General features: G+C 38.6%; 1 protein-coding gene across 1 annotated transcript in view; it reads right to left on the bottom strand.

Moving 5' to 3' along the window:
* Positions 1-7,826, bottom strand: part of LOC126262377 (lysosomal thioesterase PPT2 homolog) — a 52,134-nt gene extending 44,308 nt beyond the window's left edge. The window contains exon 1 of the mRNA XM_049958974.1: positions 7,523-7,826. Within this exon, the coding sequence (XP_049814931.1) occupies positions 7,523-7,666 (144 nt within the window). The 5' untranslated portion in view covers positions 7,667-7,826. The remainder of the gene's footprint in view (positions 1-7,522) is intronic.
* Positions 7,827-17,177: the final 9,351 nt, after the last annotated feature.

Raw genomic sequence — 17,177 nt, 5'->3', positions numbered from 1 at the left:
ATACTGGGTGTCCCAAAAAGAATGACCTGAATTTAAATAGAATTATTTATTAGGAAGAACGGCTTAACACCAACAAACTGCATACTAAATTATTCAGCATACTAAATTACTCAGAAAATAAATCCATTGTAAATGTTCAATATGCCCTCTATTGACTGCACAGACGACATCTAGCCAATAACCGAATTCATCCCAAACTGAGCGTAAGGTGTCTTCTGTCATTGAAGCTACAGCAGCTGCTATTCTGGTTTTTAGTTAATCAATGTCACAAGGTAAGGGAGGAACGTAAACACATTGTTTAACACACATCCCCCCAGGAAGAAATCACATGGTGTTAAGTCAGGGGACCTAGGAGGCCAAGAGTGTAAAGCCTGGTCTCGCGGTCCTGTACGCCCTATCCAACGTTGAGGCACATTGGCATTGAGGAAACTACACACGTTGTTGTGCCAGTGCGGTGGTGCTCCATCTTGCTGATAGATGAAATTATCAGAGTCAAGTTGTGGGAATAACCAGTACCTAGCATTGCAAGATATGATTGTCCTGTTACGGTTTCTTCCTCAAAAAAGTAAGGTCCATAAACCTTGCTTTGCAAAACAGCACAAAAAACATTCACTTTAGGTGAATCAAGCTCATGTTCAATTGTTTCATGAGGATTTTCGAGCCCCCATATAGGCACATTATGACAGTGAACCTTACCGCTAATATGGAAAGTTGCCTCATCGCTGAATATCAACCATGACATAAAAGTGTCATCTTCCATGTCCTCTAGAATAGCATTACTAAAGTCCACTCGCTTCACTTTGTCAGTATGTCGAAGAGCTTGTACCAGCTGTAATTGGTATGGTTTGAGGGCTAAATTTTAACACACGCCACACTGTCATGCGTGGTAACGCAAGTTCTGGGCTAGCATGACAAATAGACTTGCAGGGGCTCCGTTCAAATACTTGTCGGATTTGTTCCACTGTGGCCGGCCAGGATTTTTGCCTTTACAGAGGCACCCTGTTTCTTCAAACTGTTTATACCACAATCGAATGTTCTTTGGTGAAGGTGGTTTAGCACAAAATTGAATATGAAACACCGGCTGAATTACGACTAAATTCAATAACACAATACGCCTTCTGTTGCGCAGACACCATATTGTGTGAGACTGGCTGCATGCTACAGGTCAGCACTTGTAGCGACATCTAGCAGATTTTTTCTGAAACTCGAGACCATGCCGATTACATCTAGCCCTGTTTCAGTTACCTAGTGACATTTGTCATGAGGATTTTCGAGCCCCCATATAGGCACATTATGACGGTGAACGTTACCGCTAATATGGAAAGTTGCCTCATCGCTGAATATCAACCATGACATAAAAGTGTCATCTTCCATGTCCTCTAGAATAGCATTCTTTTTGGGACACCCTGCATTTTACTTGTTTATGAGAGAAAGTTGCAAATAAGGAATTCACTCCTTGTTCACCTATTAGAATAACAGATAAAAATGTTACAGGATTTTAATCGGTCTGAAAACAAGACTGCAACACTCAGATGAAACAATTGTGAAAATTAATCAACAATTAAAAATTAAAATTAATCAAGAATTAAATGCCGATCAAACTAAGTACACCGTAAAAACTGACTGTAATTTTTATTGTGAGAATGACTTACCATGGTAAGACTTGTCTCGGGGATAGTGCCATGGCGCATCACTAGATCATGGGATGAGTGAAAGCTCGAGAATTGGACAGAATCATGACTGTGATCTTTTATATATTTATTAGTTGCCATTGTTAATCATCATATCATCTGTACCTTAGACGATGTTTCAGTCCATATTTCAGAGCCATTGTGACAGTACCAAGAAAAGTCACTACATTACAGGCCAGTCAAAAGACAAACAGAACCCAAGATTTACCAAACTATGATATAAACTGTTCGAGTCATGTTCAAACAGAGCCCTAGTGGCAAATAAACTGTTCGAACAGTTCGAGTCATGTTCAAACAGAGCCCTAGTGGCACAACATGCAGCTGAACACAACACGCTTGATTTAAATGGCTGCTTCAGGATCTGGGCCATCTGGATCCTCGCCTCCACCACCAGCTTTTCTGAACTGTGCAGATGGGATCCTTAAAATACATTCTCCACTCTGCCTACGGCAACTTACTGTCCCTATGCCCTTCAACCAACAGTTTCCGCGCCCTCTGTCCTGTCCACATCCCCCCCATCCTCATTGTGTACTGCCCTCTGCCAATGCACCCACCCATCTTTGCCCTTTCCCTACTCCTCTTCTTCTTCACCCCCCCCCCCTCTACCCCGTCCCTCCACCCCACTTCCCTGCCCCACAGCCTCCCAACACTGCATCTGCCAGCCTTGCTATGTTTCCACCTAGTCCCTGCATGCTCCACCAGACAGCTCTCCTCTTTCCCCCCACCTGTACTCTGCTATTGCTCTCCCCTCCAAGCCCACTCCAGATTGTTGTTTTCTTTCAACACGACAGCTGCATTCTGGCCGGAGCTGCCACAGATAGCAGTCATGTGTGCATGAGGTGTGCTTGCTGTGTGAATGTGTGTGTTTCCTTTTCTGAACAAGGCTTTGGCCGAAAGCTAAATGTGAACAGTCTTCTCATTGTGCCTGTCCGCAATTCAACATGTCATTTTTACAGTGAGTTGCAATCTATTTTTTTCCTAATATTGTTGATATTCCAACCTCGAGTTTCCACTGTTTGATAAAACCACATTCAAGCTGCCCAACATACCTGCCCTTATTGTTAATCTGCCGTGAAAATTAAATTTGGGACCAGCACGCCTCCTCGAATCCCGGAAGCAGTGTGCTTCTAGCAGGTTACAGTAAGTACTCAATATTTGAGAAATAGCAGTTTTCATAATTAAAAATTTCCGACACTCATCTCTGGAGGTCAACTCTTAGTGTGCTCTCTTGGTAGAACAGAAAATATGTTGAGTTAAAAGATGAGACACTCTGAGCACCATAGGTGGTGGTTCTGCCTCATACGACAGTGCCTTATTCTATCCTTAACTGTATTAAAGCTGCTGCTGAGAGGAACATACACACACGATAGAACAAGTAGCTTAATTTGTTGTCATTTATTTTTAACTACAATCTCTCATTCTTCGATTAACACATTATCCTTCTTGTCCATAGTGAGGGTAGAAAATATTGTATTGTTGTTGCCAGTATCCTTGCCTGCCATGTGAATTTGATTATTCCATTCAATTCCTATGTGATTGACATGAGGTTCCTGGCATCCAGAGCTGAGTAAAGAGGGGAGGGAGGGGGAGAGAGAGAGAGAGAGAGAGAGAGAGTGCTCAATGAGACAGACACTCATGCAGGGACCCAAGTTGTTCAGTTCCCAGAACTGCCAGGAATTTTTCTTTAGTGGGAGGGCTGGCTGGACCGGGATGCAATACGCCTCGTGACGCCAACTGAGAAGCAACCTGACTGAGAGGTAGCAGCTCCAAGTTCGGAATGCTAACAAAGGCCGGGAGTGCAGTGTGCACACCCCATGCCCCTCCATACTGCATCCCGTATAGAATTACTGAGCTTTTTCCAAAAGGGTTAAAGCACATATAAGGAATCCTTGCATCCAGCACATCTATAAGGGGCAGTCAAATGAAAACCAAACACCCGCCACAACACCACCATGGAATGCTTCCACTGAAAATAATCACCACATGCATTAAGACATTTTTCCCACTGGGAGGTGAGACAGTCAAATTCCTGTTTCAAGAATGCCATCAGCCACTGTCAGATCCACAACTGCACCCACCCTTGCACTTCCTAATCTGACTGAAACCAAAGTCCATGCATGTCTTTCTAGAGGTCACCAACGATGTTAAAATCACAAAGTGAATGATATGGGCTGTACAGAGGATGTTGCAGTGTTTCCAGACCAAATCACTGAAGTGCATCCTTTAGCCAGTTAGCAGCAAGGGGGGAGAGGAGACGGCAAGTTATCGTGTAAGTTTGACTACAGGGGGCCCTCTGATCATGGAGTTCCTTGAGTGTGGGACCACAATCAATGCGCATCGCTATGAAGAGACTTTGCAGAAATCCGATGGGCCATAAAGTCAAAACACCCAGGAATGCTGTCAGATGGAATCAGGTTGTTGCATGATAATGCCAGTCCCCACACTTGCAATCAGACACTTCAGAGATTTGGTTGGGAAACACTGCAACATCCCCCGTACAACATAGATCATTCACCATGCATTTTCACATTGTTGGAAACCTGAAGATAGACATTCGTTGACATTGATTTCAGTCAGATGAAGTAGTGCAAGAGTGGGTTGGGTTATGGATCCATCAGCAGGCAACTGCGTTCCATGAAACAGAAATTGAAGATCTTGTCTCCCAATGGGATAAATATCTCAACATCTGTGTTGATTACTTTTGAAGGAACAATTTCATGATCTCACTGTGGCAGGTGTTCGGTTTTCATTTTACTCCCCCTTAAATATTATCTGCTGTAGTGCGTTGAGAGTTCTTATAGCTCTTTGTCAAATATTGTAAACTATTGTCAATGCCAAATACTAAACACATTATCAAAAAAAAATCTTCTGAGCAGCCAACTATTGCAGTTTATTTAAAAGCCAACAACTTGTGGCCAGCATTCATTATGAAGGGCTCAATGTTCCACTCATCAGAGTTTCCCAGTATAGCTTGATTCTGACATGCAACTAAATTGAGTGGTGTCACCAAAGTTGCTTCCATAACTCAAGTGAGTCCACTAAAAACTGCTATAACTTTCTCAGACCCATCAGTGTAAATAACTGTAAAATTATGTAAGAGCTAATGCAAATCCAAGCAGACCTAAAATTTATGATTAAGAATCATGCTTGGGGCAGAATAATTCTTTTGTCTTTGTCCAATTCAAAAACAGCTTTTGTCACACTATAAGCAGGGAGGACTGACACCTTTATTAAATTATTCAGGTTTGTGTCACACTCAAACTGTGATGTGATTCCAAATGATCTTGATGCTCCCCTGTAGTTTAGAAACTTGTTCGGTTGATAGTTAAACAGCAGAGCCACAGATGCAGACCATGGGGTCAATTAGATATTATATGCATGTTGTACAATGTGGAAATTCTGCTATGTGGTTAAACAAAGTTCTCTAGCCTCAGCACAAAGGGTACTAGTCTAATACCATCATAGTGGATAGAGTCCTAAATGTTATGTACGATTGTACAGAATTACACTGTACATTTGTAACCAAGTTGGGACCACACAAAGGATTTACAAAAAAGTTAATAATAATAATAATAAATAATAATAATAATAATGTGTTTAACATATTTAGAGCTCTTTTCTTTGGGTTCTTTCAAATTCAACAACTAGCAGAGTTTCTCACTGGGAAGAAACATGGGTATTTTGTCACTTTAAAACAGAGAATAAAGTTAAGCTGTACTACTGATCAACCTTTTACTATTTTCTGCATTCAGATTCATTGGCTTTGCCCACTCGGAACTAAATTGTTATCTTCCAACCTAACCTAGACATCTGGCTGCACTACATACATACACATTAGTCCTTGTTCCATAGATCATGAGACAACATTTCGTAATGATGTGGAACGTGTCACTTTAACGTAAGTTTTCTTTACACAAAATATTTTTTTTTTTTTTTTTTTTACAGTTACAACTTCATATCTACTAAGAATTCATCTACTGAGTAGAAGCAGTTATCATTCAGAAATTCTTTTAATTTGATGTTAAATTTTGGTTGGCTATCTGTCAGAATTTTAATACTATTTAGCAAATGACCAAAGATTTTTGTGGCAGCATAATTCACCCATTTCTGTGCCAAAGTGAGATTTAATCCAGAATAGTGAGATCATCCTTCCTTCTAGTGCTATAGCTACGCATTTCACTGTTATTTTTGAATCGGGTTCGGTTCCTAATGACAAATTTCATAAACGAATGTATGCATTGCAAAGGTACTGTGAATATCCTGAGTTCCTTAAATAAATGTCTGCAAGGTGATCTTGGGTAGGCTCCAGCTATTATTCTGATTACACGCTTTTGTTCAATGAATACTTTCTCTCTTAATGACGAATTGCCCCAAAATATGATGCCATATGAAAGCAGTGAAGGAAAATATGCATAATAGGCTAATTTGCTGATACGTTAATCACCAAAATTTGCAAATAACCCTAATAGCATGAGTAGCTGAACCTAACCATTTCAGCAGATCATCAATGTGTTTCTTCCAATTCAATTTCTCATCTATGCACACACCCAGAAATTTTGAGTATTCTGCCTTAGCAGCAGACTTCTGTTCACAGTCTATATTTATCAATGGTGTTATGCCATTTACTGTACAGTACTGTATACACTGTATTTTCTTGAAATTTTGTGAGACCGTTTGCAGAGAAACACTTAATAATTTTCTGAAAGACATAATTTGCAATTTCCTCTGTTGATTCTTGCTTGTTGGGTGTGATTACTATACTTGTAGCATCAGCAAAAAGAACTAGCTTCGCATCTTCATGACTATAGAGTGGCAAGTCGTTAATATATATTAAGAACAATAGGGGACCCCCGACTGAACCCTGTGGGACACAATTCTTGATAGCTCCTCAGTTGGAGGACTCTGCTGGTTTTAGCAGACTATCTGCATTTTTAATTTCAACCTTCTACATTATTCCACTTAAGTATGAATTAAACCATTTGTGCATTGTCCCACTCATACCACAATACTTAAATTTATCTAGAATAATTTCATGATTCACACAATCAAAAGCCTTTGAGAGATCACAAAATATCCCAATGGGTGATGTTCGGTTATTGTGAAAGCATATCAAATATTAAATGCATTGAATAACCGAACATCCCCCATTGGGACATTTTGTGATGTCTCAAAGGCTTTTGATTATGTGAATCAGTCTGTCGCCACAACCAATATTTCAGGGAGGTTCGATATGTAACTTTAGCCAACATGAAATATGTAACTAAAATTGTCAAAACATACATATATCTTAATTCTCATGCATTTGTTTCACCATGATAAAATGGTATAGAATACTGATTGTATACTGTCACTGATTACTGCATAAAATATTGAACTTAAAACACCTCCTTGGTGCATAACATGGCACTGAGTATGTCTGTCGGAGTAAACAGGCAGTTCTAAGCCTAAAACACAGTTCAATAACGGCCTGGACTCCAACAGTCACAGAAACTCGGAACCATCGGCAATACAACTGTTAGGTCATACTGTATCACAAGAGTGGTATAACTGGCCTTTTCAAAGCAGACAATTTTTTCTCTTCACTATTGCTTACACAAAAAGGTTTCTGGTATCACTACAACCTTCGAAAAACACACTGGCACTTGTCGTACTTTAGGTTTAAATATGGAATATTCTAGAATTTCCCAACTTTTATAAATCTGGGGTATATCTATAGAAGTGAAATAATGAAGTCACCGGCAAATTACGGGAGTTGTTACGTCATAATGCACCAAAAGCGGGCAAATAACTTGTTCAGAAGCCAGACACAAAAAAATCGCAATTTCACTTACCTCTTGTATGTGCTCAGCCATTGAAACCATACTTTTCCTTCCGGTTAATATTCCATGCATGATAACTAACGGCTTATAAGCCGAAACTGTTGCGAAAAGCACATAACATGAAAGTATTAAAGTCAGTTTTCTGCGGAGATGCATTCTACCAGACTGTTCTATTACGTACGAACTTCGGTCCTAATCACACCACTAGTACGCTAGTACAAATATGACAAAGCAATATTTATTTACAAACAATTATCATGTGTTTTGACATATATTATGAAAGACACAGATATACCACTCATCAAAATTACCGGTATTGTGATGCCACAGTTAGTACGACGCGTACACACGTAACGGTAAGTCTGCGCAAAATATCTGCGCAGACAAATCAGTGCACGTGAATATGACATTTGCGCAAACATTTATGTTGAAGGTTTGAGAAAAACGCATTTGCACTAACACCTTCCCACACTCTTCAACTTGTCTACGCAGATGTGATATGAACTCATAGATTTGAGCCGTTTCTCTCAAACTTCCAAGTCTGCGTACATTTCATACCTGCGCAAAAATGTCCACACGCAACATATTTTTCTTGCAAATGTAAAGTGCACAAAAAGATTTGCGCAGATACAAGATGTGCGCAAAGTTGAAAAACTGCACAATTATACGAATGCCTGTCACATCTGCGCAGACAAGTTGGAGAACGTAGATAGGAGATCGCCAAAAATCTGGCATGCAAAGCGTTTTTTAAGCTGTTTGTTTAGTCTAATGTTTCTCATCTCAGTATACACAATGAATTTTAAAACGGTAGAAACACTCAGTTCGCTAGAGAGTCCACTGCCGAATTTATCGGAATGTATAGGAGACACACATGTTTGTGGGAAATTAAAAGGAGGGATACAGTGATAGAGGTGGAGAAAAGTCAGCAACTTATAATTCTTTAATAGAGAAACTACGAGCGGTTGACACAGTGGAAAACAGGAAAATTATAACAGATATAAATAAATTCGTCGCTGTTTACCGCAAGGAGCTAAGGAAAGTAACAGCCTGTTCGATCTGGCGCTGGCTAGAGTACTTCCACGTAGTACTATGCCACAACCTCATGTGACAATATGAAAAAAAAATGTCCTATTTGTTCCACAGAAGAGTGCAGTCAGAATATTATGTTAAGCTGATAATGGAATACCTTGCAGCAACGCCTAGAGGGACACAGGGATTATTACACGTGTTTTACTGCGTTTCTTAATACAACATACGGTTTATAACAAGATTGATTTAGAGATTAACTGTAGAATTCACTACCACAACACTAGGAATTAAATATTCCAGATAGATTATGAATCCCTATGTAGAGTTCAGAACAAAGCTTTGGATTCTGGCGCAAAAGTCTTCAACAGGGTGCTCATAGACTCCAGGTACGAACTGAAAAAATTCCAACTCAAAAAGACACTAAACTGGAGCTCATACGCCACATATACAATTTCTAAAAATGTACTGTTTTTCAGAAACGTCTAAAAGTATAAAAATATCATCTGTAACTTACAGAATTGAGGTACATTACTTTACGTTACTTTCTAAATCATCTTTCAGGGCAGCATAAATAGCTTTGCATGTGTTGGGGTATGATTTCACTCTGCGCTTGTTTCGAAATTGCAGCAGAAAATTTTAGTTAATTGCAACTCCTTCCTGTTGCCAGAAGTATTAACGTAACTATCAGCAGCTCATGTCGAGAAACTGCTTACCTTGTACAAATGTTTGTCTTATTATATGAGGAGTTATGACCGTCATAAGATATTTATACTTTTCCAAATTCATATCCAAATAATTACGGCTGTCGTTAAGTTCACCCAACAACTCTTAAAGTAGATTTCTAGGCGGAACGACATTAGGTCGTGTTCTGTGTGCATTAGCTTGTGTTGTGTGTTCACTCATGCTCTGTTGGTTATCAGTCTCTTTAGGCCACGGGCATACGAGCGGCGTTTCCGCAGCAGAACATTTACTGTGGCGAAATGTACAGGCCTGGAGCCATGCGACTAGCTGCGGAACGAAATACAGAGAACCAAATACCGTGTCATTTACTGTGCATCTAAAAAAATGTTTTGTGTAAATGGAGCAAAGCTACATTCGTATAGGTAGTTAGTTTCTAATTAAAACTTTTACTTTTCGTGTAAAAAATTTAAAAGTCACCATATTGGGATTTGTGTATATTCTGTCTTATGCAATCTTTCTCTTTCGATTACGAGGAAACTATTGGATTAAAAAAATTGTTCCTTCACACCTTGTAGTCTTCTATCGCAGCTTGATAATGAGCTGGTTCTCTTTTCATAATTATTCATTGTTATCATGATACTCAAAAAATATCGCTCATCGTTGGAAAGCTTGCAGTGAAAAATATAGTCGCTGACCACTTTACATTTGCTACATTCTAGATTCTATGTTGGTACATACGAAATGTAGCTAGCATATCGAAATTCTTTTTAACACTATAAGTAGAGCCATATCTTATTCTAGTCGCAAGTGAGTGAGTGATATATTTTGTTGCTTGTCCACTACAGGCTACAATGCATCTTGCTCAAGCCTATAGCCACTCGCTATTCAGAGTTGTGCCATGTTTCTCTTTTGCATTTCGTTTATGAACTCAGTTACAGTCACACTTCAAGTTAACATTCCATTGAGAGTTTTTCATTTTAAAAGTAGACACAGAAATTCACTGATCCATAGGCAAAGTTAGCTAACTGTATTTATCCTTTTTTTCTTGTCTGTACTAACAGTTTTACTCACACAACATACAATAACTATTATTGTTAACGAAGTTTGATTAACAAAGTTTAAAAAAATAAGAAACCCTGTCTGATAACAGTTTACCTTGTGATAAAACGATAGTATGGGAAGAAATGTTCTTAGAATGAAGATAGTTCACTTTGTAGCTATAAGGAGGCCAGACAGGTAGCCTGATTTTTCCCCCCCTCCTCTTGTTTTTAAAGCTGGTTATCACGATGGATGATCGACACTGTGCGGGAGTGGCATGCATAGAATAAAAAATCTTGAAAAACAGAAAAATGCACTGAAAGTACTAGATGCATCCAGTAGTGAGTAGTTGGTTGTTATAAGGACGATTTTACTTTTTATTTAACAAGTTATGAGATGATGAATTCAAATGTGTCTTTCTTAAGGTAAGGTAAGGTAAGGCATATGTTACAGAATAAAGATATGAACATAAGACTAGCTGTATCTCTTATGGAAGTGTCAGCCATAACTTTAAGGTAAGTGAATTCTAGGGTATTAGTATTCTGCATCAGCCAAAAATTATCTCTGCTAAAATTAAAGTAACTCAGTAATATCTGTTACTATTTTTAAGAACGCATTTCGTAACTTTTTTGAAAAAAATAATGATTAGTCCAATAAACGAAAAAGGTGAATTTTCTCTTCTTTACTGACATTAAATGAAAAGTTCCCTGTAAATCTGGCTTTTTTTCAAGATAAGGAACACAAATTAACCTCAAATTAAAGTAACGAAATAGATATTCAAAAAGAGGAGAGTAGCTCAATGTAGTTCACTTTTCTGCAGTAATACTTAACTCAGAATCAGATTCAAACCAAACTCTCGAGAAACCAAAGGCGACTGTTCTTTAGATATCTGTGTTTTCAGGTCATCACTGTTGAAATTGCATCTGGCATGACAGAGAACTGCACCCTGGGTAAATATTTCCTTGTGTATGTAATGTTTGAAAATCTTATGGACTTACTGCACACATCAGTATATGTTGCAAAGGATCCTGACATCTGCATAATAGCTGTGAAATATTTGCGACTTTTCGTTTTTGATTCACTGAAGTACTTATAAAGGCCAATTAATACTGGTTGTCATGGCACCATTGTGTCACGACACCATTATGTCAGGGCGTATTCACACTGTCTGTTGTATCATGTCAGTTAAGGTTACATGATCTCAATTCACATCGGTTTCCTCAACAGTTTTCTCATGGGAATTGCGATCTTCATGAGATGATTCTCAAATGTGACATTTATCAGACTCGTATGGTTTGCAGCTTGCTGGAATAGCTTTTATTTTAGATGAGGAAGACAGAAGTGTGAAACAACAGAAACCGGTGGATCAAAAAAAACGTCATGATGTGGTACAGAATGCGCTTTTTACACACACCACAAGAAGTTCAAGGAAGAGGAAAATGCATTTTATAAATATTTTAGAATATTGGAGAACAAATTTTTCATATTTTACACCAAACTGCACCTAGAAATACTAAAAGGAACAATGTGTTATGAGCTGTCATCACTCCCAATGAAAAATTCGTTGCTTACTGTCAAGTTTAGTTGCCAGTCCAACATAAATTTTTGTGTAATAAACATATCTCATTCAATACTTTTCCCTTCAAGACTTGTATTTGGTTTTTAATAGTTCAAAAGTCCGCAGCTCGTGGTCGTGCGGTAGCGTTCTCGCTTCCCGCGCCCGGGTTCCCGGGTTCGATTCTTGGCGGGGTCAGGGATTTTCTCTGCCTCGTGATGACTGACTGGGTGTTGTGTGGTGTCCTTAGGTTAGTTAGGGTTAAGTAGTTCTAAGTTCTAGGGGACTGATGACCATAGATGTTAAGTCCCATAGTGCTCAGAGCCATTTTTTAATAGTTCGAAAGCCTTATTTTTCATCCAAAGAGCAACTTAACAGCATATGAGCCTGCCACAAGAAATTATTGAAATAAACAACTCTAATACATTACTTTATGTATATTTCACAAAAAAAGCATTTTGTCACTGATGCAGTGCCTGAAGGTTTCAATCCATTTCTTTATGAAACATCACAAAAGCCTGGAAACATTCAAATAAATTTCACTTACTAATCAATCTGATTCTACTGACAGTACTTCAAGCTACACCAATCTTGCAAACCATTTCACTGTAAAATATTAAATACAAGTATGTATAAAAATTCATGTTATAAATGTAGTAGAGGTTACGTAATTTATAAGTGCAACTGAAAATCCATTTCTGACACATGATAGTTACAAGATAAATGTAAGAAGGTATAAGAAGTTTAGGAATCAGACCTAACACATTCATTTGTTCCACAATGTCTGTTTCCTAATTAAGTTTGAGTACCTCCTGTCACCCAACCCATACAATTGTGACCGCTGTCTCACTGTTTTAATTAATCTTTTAATTAATCTTTCATCATCCTTTGCAAAATTATCAAATTTGAACAAAAGAAATAACAAAATGAAACAATTTACAAAAAAGACATATAATGCAGATGTAGAATAACGGCTGATATCAACCATAAAAATGAACACTGAAATGATGATTGAAAACATGACTGTTTCAGGAGGAAATGAGCTTTGGGTCACATGCACAACAAATTTTCAATTTATTGTTTGTAACTTGTAATTTTACATGCAAGTGCATTTTAAGCTAAGTATAAACTTTTTACAGTTACAATTTTCTTTAGTTTACATTTTTTCTTATTACATTACAGTTCATTATAAATTCAAGCTATAAGGGCATTTTTTTGAGAAGCTACTGCTTGACGCACTTTTAAAAAGTATCCCCTGTCAAATTATTAAAAACAGCTCCTTCGACATAAGGGCTTTTCGCTGTTATTTAATCTTCTGTTAACCATATGAAAGTCTTTTAAATTTCTTTTTCATAGTTGTGAAATCTATGTTTCTTTTTTGTGATCTTAGTGCCTTATTTCGCTAGAATTATAGTTTCTAGTATATATATGGCATAAACTGTGAGAATATTGTGTCTAATGAATAGGTATTTGCAAAAGGTTCCTGGTTTTACTTTTTCCATGACCCTCAAGGCTCGTTTCTCCAGTATGAAAACACTGTTCATATTTGTTTGGCATGTCCCACCCTACAGTACTACTCCATAAGACAAGAAATGGTGCACTAATCGTTAACATACAGTCCTTAGGGTTTTAGAATTAAGATATGGTGATAATCTACTTAATAGATATAGACTGGGTGTTACATTTTTGCACACATAATCAGCTTTCTGCTTCTATGAACGTCGATCATCTGTGTGTAAACCCAAGAATTTACGATCTGTCCAGGTTTTTGGTAGAATTTCATCAATCCCAGTATTCTGTCTGATTGGACCACTTGGTTTAAAATGAGTAATATTTGTTTTTTTGTGTTGATTGTTCAGGTTGTCTCTTTCTAAGTAAGATCTTGCGTTTTCAATAAAGTTATAAATTTCTTCAGCTAAGCTGGGCTCACTGTCTGCACAACAGGCACCAGATGTATCGTCTGCATACATAGTGATCAATTGGTTACTGTCAAGAGAACTTGGGAAATCATCTACATACCATATGAATAGGACTGGACCTAAAATGGAGCTCTGGGGAACTTCAAAGTGTATATTTCTTATACTTGACCTTCTCCTCTCCAGTATTTCTCCATTAGAGTATATAATCTCTGTGCACTGTTGTCTACCCTTTAAATACGTTTCTAAAAATTGGATGAGTTTTCCAGTGACACAACTTTTCGCAATTTTTGATAGGAGCATGTCATGATGTGCTCTATCAAAAGCACTTGAGAGGTCCAAAAATACTCCCACTGCTAGTGATTTTTCATTTATTTTTTCAAGTACATGAGGTACAAATTGTACTGCTGCTCATGTGGTACTTTGACCTCTTCTGAAACCAAGATGGAAATCTCCTAATATTTCAGCATTGTCATAATGTTCCAGGATTCTTTTTAATATTATTTTCTCTATCAGTCTGAGAGATTGCAAGGCACTCTCGCTTCTGATTCGATATAGGGAATACGATCTACTGTGATTTGACTTCATACATTGTGATGAAACGGTGGTCAGTAGTTTATGGTCTTGTTTGCGTGCTCTAGGGAAAGAAATATGGTAAGCTTTACCTGCGTTCAAAGGAACAGGGTGCTGACTTAAACGACTGCTGTAAAATCACGGCGTTGGTGGGCGACAAAGCGCGTTTTTTTTTGTTTTTTTTTTGGGGGGGGGGGGACAATGAGGAGACATTTCCAGACTGCCGTGTGCAGCGGTCGCATTGTGCAAAACACATTAGCTTGGCGCCAGACAAGGAGCAGACGTCCAGGTATACGGCCTAGCGCCGAAAACTCGCCGACAGCGCATTGTAGGCCGGGAATAAAAGTAGAGGATAGACCCTTGTTAGAGAGCAAGCCACCAAAAGAAATGTAAACGTTCTGCAAATGTCTGTGGGACAGGGAAACTGGCGTCCAGACGTCCAGACTCTGTTTCAAAAGATGCTTGTCAGAGCATGAAGCTTTTATATGAGTTTATGGCCGTTCTTTACAAACTTTGAAATGGACGCAACAGGGGAGATAACAAGCTGTTTATGGAGGGCTGTGCTTCCACCCTGTATTGTGTTAGCAAAAGACACTGCAAACGTGTGGGAAAGAGTCCGCAAAGCTGATTTTTTTCCGTTTTCTGCCTATTAACTTTAAAGTCGCTGATTGGTCAAATCGGTTTGCAGTGCAAAGACCAATCTCTGAGCTTAGAATGCCAGGCTCCAGGTCGTGATTGGCGTGTGTGAAAGTGGGGGAAGTCAAAAAAGAGAAATGTGCCCTGCAGCCAGGCGACTAGCGCTAGTTTTGGTGTTCTCGTAAAGATAAGTCATTTTAGATTATAAAACATATATATTAGTACTGATTACGTGGTAAATAAGTGTATTAGTGTACCGATTAAGTGTACCATTAAAGGTTTCATTTTTATTTACGTAATATAGCAGAAAACGCGAAAAGACCGTACAGTCGTATTTTCTGTTTACGTTCTGCTGCAACAAATCTATAGAATTTCGTTTAGTTGTTCCTTGCTCTCTCCAGCAATTTAACTTAGCGTACCACTTCATTATTTAACTAGCATTTCCGGAAAGTAGCGTAAAGTTTAAGTTGTTGTTTCAGAAACTTTGCACTTTTGTTTTTGTTTACACACTGTTGCGTATAGGCCAAATTTGTATAACCATATTTTCGTGTTTATCTGTAATGTAACTGACTTATTCTTAATAAACTATTACGTTTATCATGAGTGAAAAGTGCTTGACTTGCCGTAGAATTGTTAGGTCGGGGCTTTGGTGTGATGGGTGCTGTAGTTTTTTCCATGTGGGTGACTGTAGTGGCGTGGGAATAGGGGAAGTAAATGAGACTCATCAGTGGTTTTGTAGGATTTGTAGTAGAGATAGGAAGATATCAGAACAGGAGGGGAAAATTGCCGCCCTTCAGGCTGAGTTAGACAAGGCCGGGGCAGATCTTGACAGGTTAAGGAGGGAGAAGGGTAAAGAGAGGTGGGAAGTGGCAACAGGCAACAGGAGGAACAGGCCTAGAACTTTGTCTGACAGCTTTATGGTGAATGTGGAAAATAGATTTGACCTGTTGCTTCAGTTAGAAGCTGGAGAGCCTCAAGCAGTTGCAGGTGTAGACAGGGCACAACAAACTTTCAACAGCAAATTGAAAAGTAAGAATGTAGGGAAATCAGTAAAGAGAAAGGAAGTGTTGTTGTTAGGTAGTTCCCATGGAAGAGGTGTTGGCCAACTTTTGCAGGATGAACTAGGATCAGAATACCAGGTCACCAATTTTTTTAAACCTAGTGCTGGTCTGGAGCAGGTGACAGAGGATTTAGGATCACTTTGCAAAGATTTCACTAAGGAAGACACCGTGGTTATAGTGGGTGGGGCAGGTAACAGTATTGACAGAGATCCTGGGTACAGTATTGAGTGTGACCTGGAGAAGATTGCATCAGCATCGAAGCATACTAGTGTTGAGTTTGTATCTGTTCTTGGGCGCCATGACCGACCTCATTTGAACTCTTCTGTCAAGAGAGTTAATTTGGAACTGGAATGGCTGCTCATGTCGGGTGCGGGGTCACATATTGGTGTGGTTCATGTTGATTCTCTTTGTAGGTGGGATTATACTAGGCATGGCCTTCACCTCAACAGGAAGGGGAAGGGTAAATTGGCTGGGGAAATAGCAGGAAAGTTAAAGGGGGGAGGCACTGTCATGAGTGGTAAAATACCAGTGGTTATAGGATTCAGAAAAGACCCTTTTTTAGGGTAGGGAGGACAGAAAAAAGCTAATTTTAAGAGAGGTTAGAACTGAGACAAACCTTCAGTTTGAGAAAGAAATCAAAAAACATAATTCCAGCTTATTACATCAGCATAAACAGCCATTGGTTAAGAATTTTCAACTGTCAGCAGATATTTTAACTCCACCCAATTTTAACTCAGTCAATGTGAAATGTCAGCTATCTTTATTGCATCAAAATATTCGAGGACTGAGAAATAAAATTAATGAATTAACTATCTGCATAGATGAATTAGAGTCTTCAAACCCAGCTGTCATAATCTACCTCTCTGAACATCATGTGACCACTGGTATAGAACTTTTAAGTGTTACAGGGTTTAGGTTAGCATCTCACTTTTGTAGATCAGAAATGGAGAAAGGAGGAGTTGCCACATTCATCAGGAACTGTCATAAATTTAAGAACATAGACATTCATAAATTTTGCCTAGAACAGCATATGGAAGCATGTGCAACAGAATTAGAATTTCACAAAAAATCTTTCATAATATTAAGTGTATATCGAGCACCTGCAGGTAACATTAATCTGTTTGTAAACCACCTTGAAGCTGTACTGGCCCATTTAACAACCAAAAACAAAGAAATAG

Source organism: Schistocerca nitens, chromosome 6 (assembly GCF_023898315.1).
Source record: "Schistocerca nitens isolate TAMUIC-IGC-003100 chromosome 6, iqSchNite1.1, whole genome shotgun sequence".
In the NCBI taxonomy this organism is placed as follows: Eukaryota; Metazoa; Arthropoda; class Insecta; order Orthoptera; family Acrididae; genus Schistocerca; species Schistocerca nitens.
Note: the sequence above shows the minus strand (reverse complement) of the source record. Positions and strands in the feature narration are given on the sequence as shown.